We start from the raw sequence: 2,044 nt of genomic DNA, 5'->3' as shown, positions 1-2,044 counted from the left end.
GATCACCAAGAAGAGGGCCCTAAGGGCTTACAGCCAAAGGGATGGACCAAGCAGGGCAAGGTATAGGTAACAGCCACAGCAGGAGGAACCAGTGGAGAGACACTCAGAAGGACTTCCCTGACATCTGCACGGAGAAGAGGTGGGACAAAGCTACAGGAACTCCTCTGCCAGCTTCTAAAATGCCCAGAAAGCAACTGGATCAGTGCGGTGCCAGAGGCAGGAGGTTGGACAACATGACCCCAAAGGACCCCAAAGCCCCAGAACTGGCATGTGGAAGGGGCCAAGACCCAATGGGGACTGGTGGAGTCACAGATGGGGTCCTCCGGGGCCTCGGCCACACCCACTCTCTGGAGGTTTTGCCAACACCCACAATATTTCACAGCTTCCTGGTCTCTGAGAATATTTATTCAAAAACAGGGATTGAAAAAACTGTACAGAGTGTCTGCTGCTGAGAATTCGGCCCCTGCCTCCATGCCACTCCCCCAGCTGCCCAGCAGGGTCCCCTCTTTGAGTTGCCCTCTGCCAAGCCCAGCCAGTCCATTCCAGTCAAAAGGGTATCAGTGGAAGCAGCAGGAATCTGCGGGGAGGTGGGGAGAGAAGCATGGCCCCCAGCCACCCCCCAGCCCTCCTCCCTGATCCCCACAGGGGGGCAGTCGGCTGGGAAGCCCTAAGGGATGGGGAGTGCATGAGTGACCCTCTGAAGTGGGGGCACTAAGGATGCTCCCTGCATCCAAGCATAGAGCTAGAGGGGGTGGAGCCCCCTACCCTGGGGCAGCTGCGGCTCCCAGACCCTGGGCCAGAAACTGCTCCCACTCTGAGAGGAGGAACTCCCACAGACCCAGGCTGGGTGGAGGGTGCATCCATGCGTCTGGGCATTAGTGGCATTTGGGACCCCAGGGTGGAGTCTCCTTGGGCAGGAAGGGTGCAGAGGCAGCCCCCTACCGGTGGTCCTGCCTGCCCCTGCGCCAGTGCCTCAGCCGGCCTCAGTAGGGGGAGAATTTCTGCCGCTCAGCTTTCTTGCTCCCATTGGCTGCTGCCATCTTGGCAGTGTAGGCCGCCAAGCCCGGCGGCGGCCCTGGGGAGGCAGGTGGTAGAGCCAAGAAGGGCACAGGCTTGAGGCCGATGAAGTTGGAGAGGGAGATGGCATAGGGTGTGCCCAGCAGGCCTGGGGGAGCTGTGGGCAGGGCCGTCAGGGGCGGCGAGAAGGGGGCAGGCAGGTCTGTGGGGGCCGAGCCGGGCGTCCCCCCAGAGGTAGACTTGGCCGTTTCTAGACTGGAGAGAGGGATATGAGGGAAGATGAAGGGAACAGTGGGGGGTAAGAGAGGAGCAGTGAAGGTAAATATGGGGGGGGGTTAGAAGAAAGACAGAGGAATCAAGAATAATGACATGGGGTGGATATTGGCGAGAGGATGGGATGGCAGAAGAGTGGGGATAAACAGGGAAGAAAGGATAAGCAGGTATGGTACTCGGTGAGGGGAGATACAGGGAGGCCGAAACCCAGGCGAAAGAGAGGCGGATGGGATAAGGGAAAAGAGGACACGAGGGATGGATGTAGAGGGGAAGATGGGGCCACATGGAGTGGGTAAGGCAGGGTTCGGGGAGGCAGAGGACGCACCCAGACAGAGACAGAGAAGGGAGATCGGCTCTTCCCACCCCAAGTGTGCCTTTCACAGACACGTAAGCCCCGTGACCTGGGCCACCCCCACCCCACACTCACCAGGCAGTGATGAGGTACTGGGCCAGGGCGATGGAGACAGGGGAACCAGTGATGGTCACGTGCCTCTCGCCAGCACCTTCCGCTTGGTTCCCGATCTTGATATGTGCCCCTGACATCTGCCGGATCTCACTGATCTTGCTGCCCTGGCGCCCAATCACGCAGCCAATCAGCTGTGGGGAGAGTAGAATTCAACCCTGGGCCAGGCCCAGACCCCAGAAGCCCCCGATCCACCCTCAAAGCACCCCATCCTCTGCTCACGTCATTGGGAACCAAGAACTCCTGTGAGCTGGTCTGCGCGCCGGGATCCAGTCCTGGGAGGGAGGAGAA

The 2,044-nt window shown here is 60.0% G+C and overlaps 2 protein-coding genes across 2 annotated transcripts in view; both read right to left on the bottom strand.

Annotated features, from left to right (window-relative positions):
- PCBP4 (poly(rC) binding protein 4) overlaps positions 1-2,044 on the bottom strand; it is a 13,885-nt gene that overhangs the window by 1,292 nt on the left and 10,549 nt on the right. The window lies entirely within an intron of this gene.
- Positions 388-2,044, bottom strand: LOC121102379 (poly(rC)-binding protein 4-like; the record flags this gene model as incomplete). Its single annotated transcript, XM_040628135.1, has 3 exons — positions 388-577; positions 1,718-1,887; positions 1,976-2,044. Coding segments are annotated over 3 exons (240 nt in total), but the record flags the coding sequence as incomplete, so codon positions are not given.

The sequence above is a fragment of the Ursus maritimus genome, unplaced genomic scaffold, assembly GCF_017311325.1.
Source record: "Ursus maritimus isolate PB19 unplaced genomic scaffold, ASM1731132v1 scaffold_14, whole genome shotgun sequence".
NCBI classification, from domain to species: Eukaryota; Metazoa; Chordata; class Mammalia; order Carnivora; family Ursidae; genus Ursus; species Ursus maritimus.
This window is presented reverse-complemented; position numbering and strand designations above follow the sequence as displayed.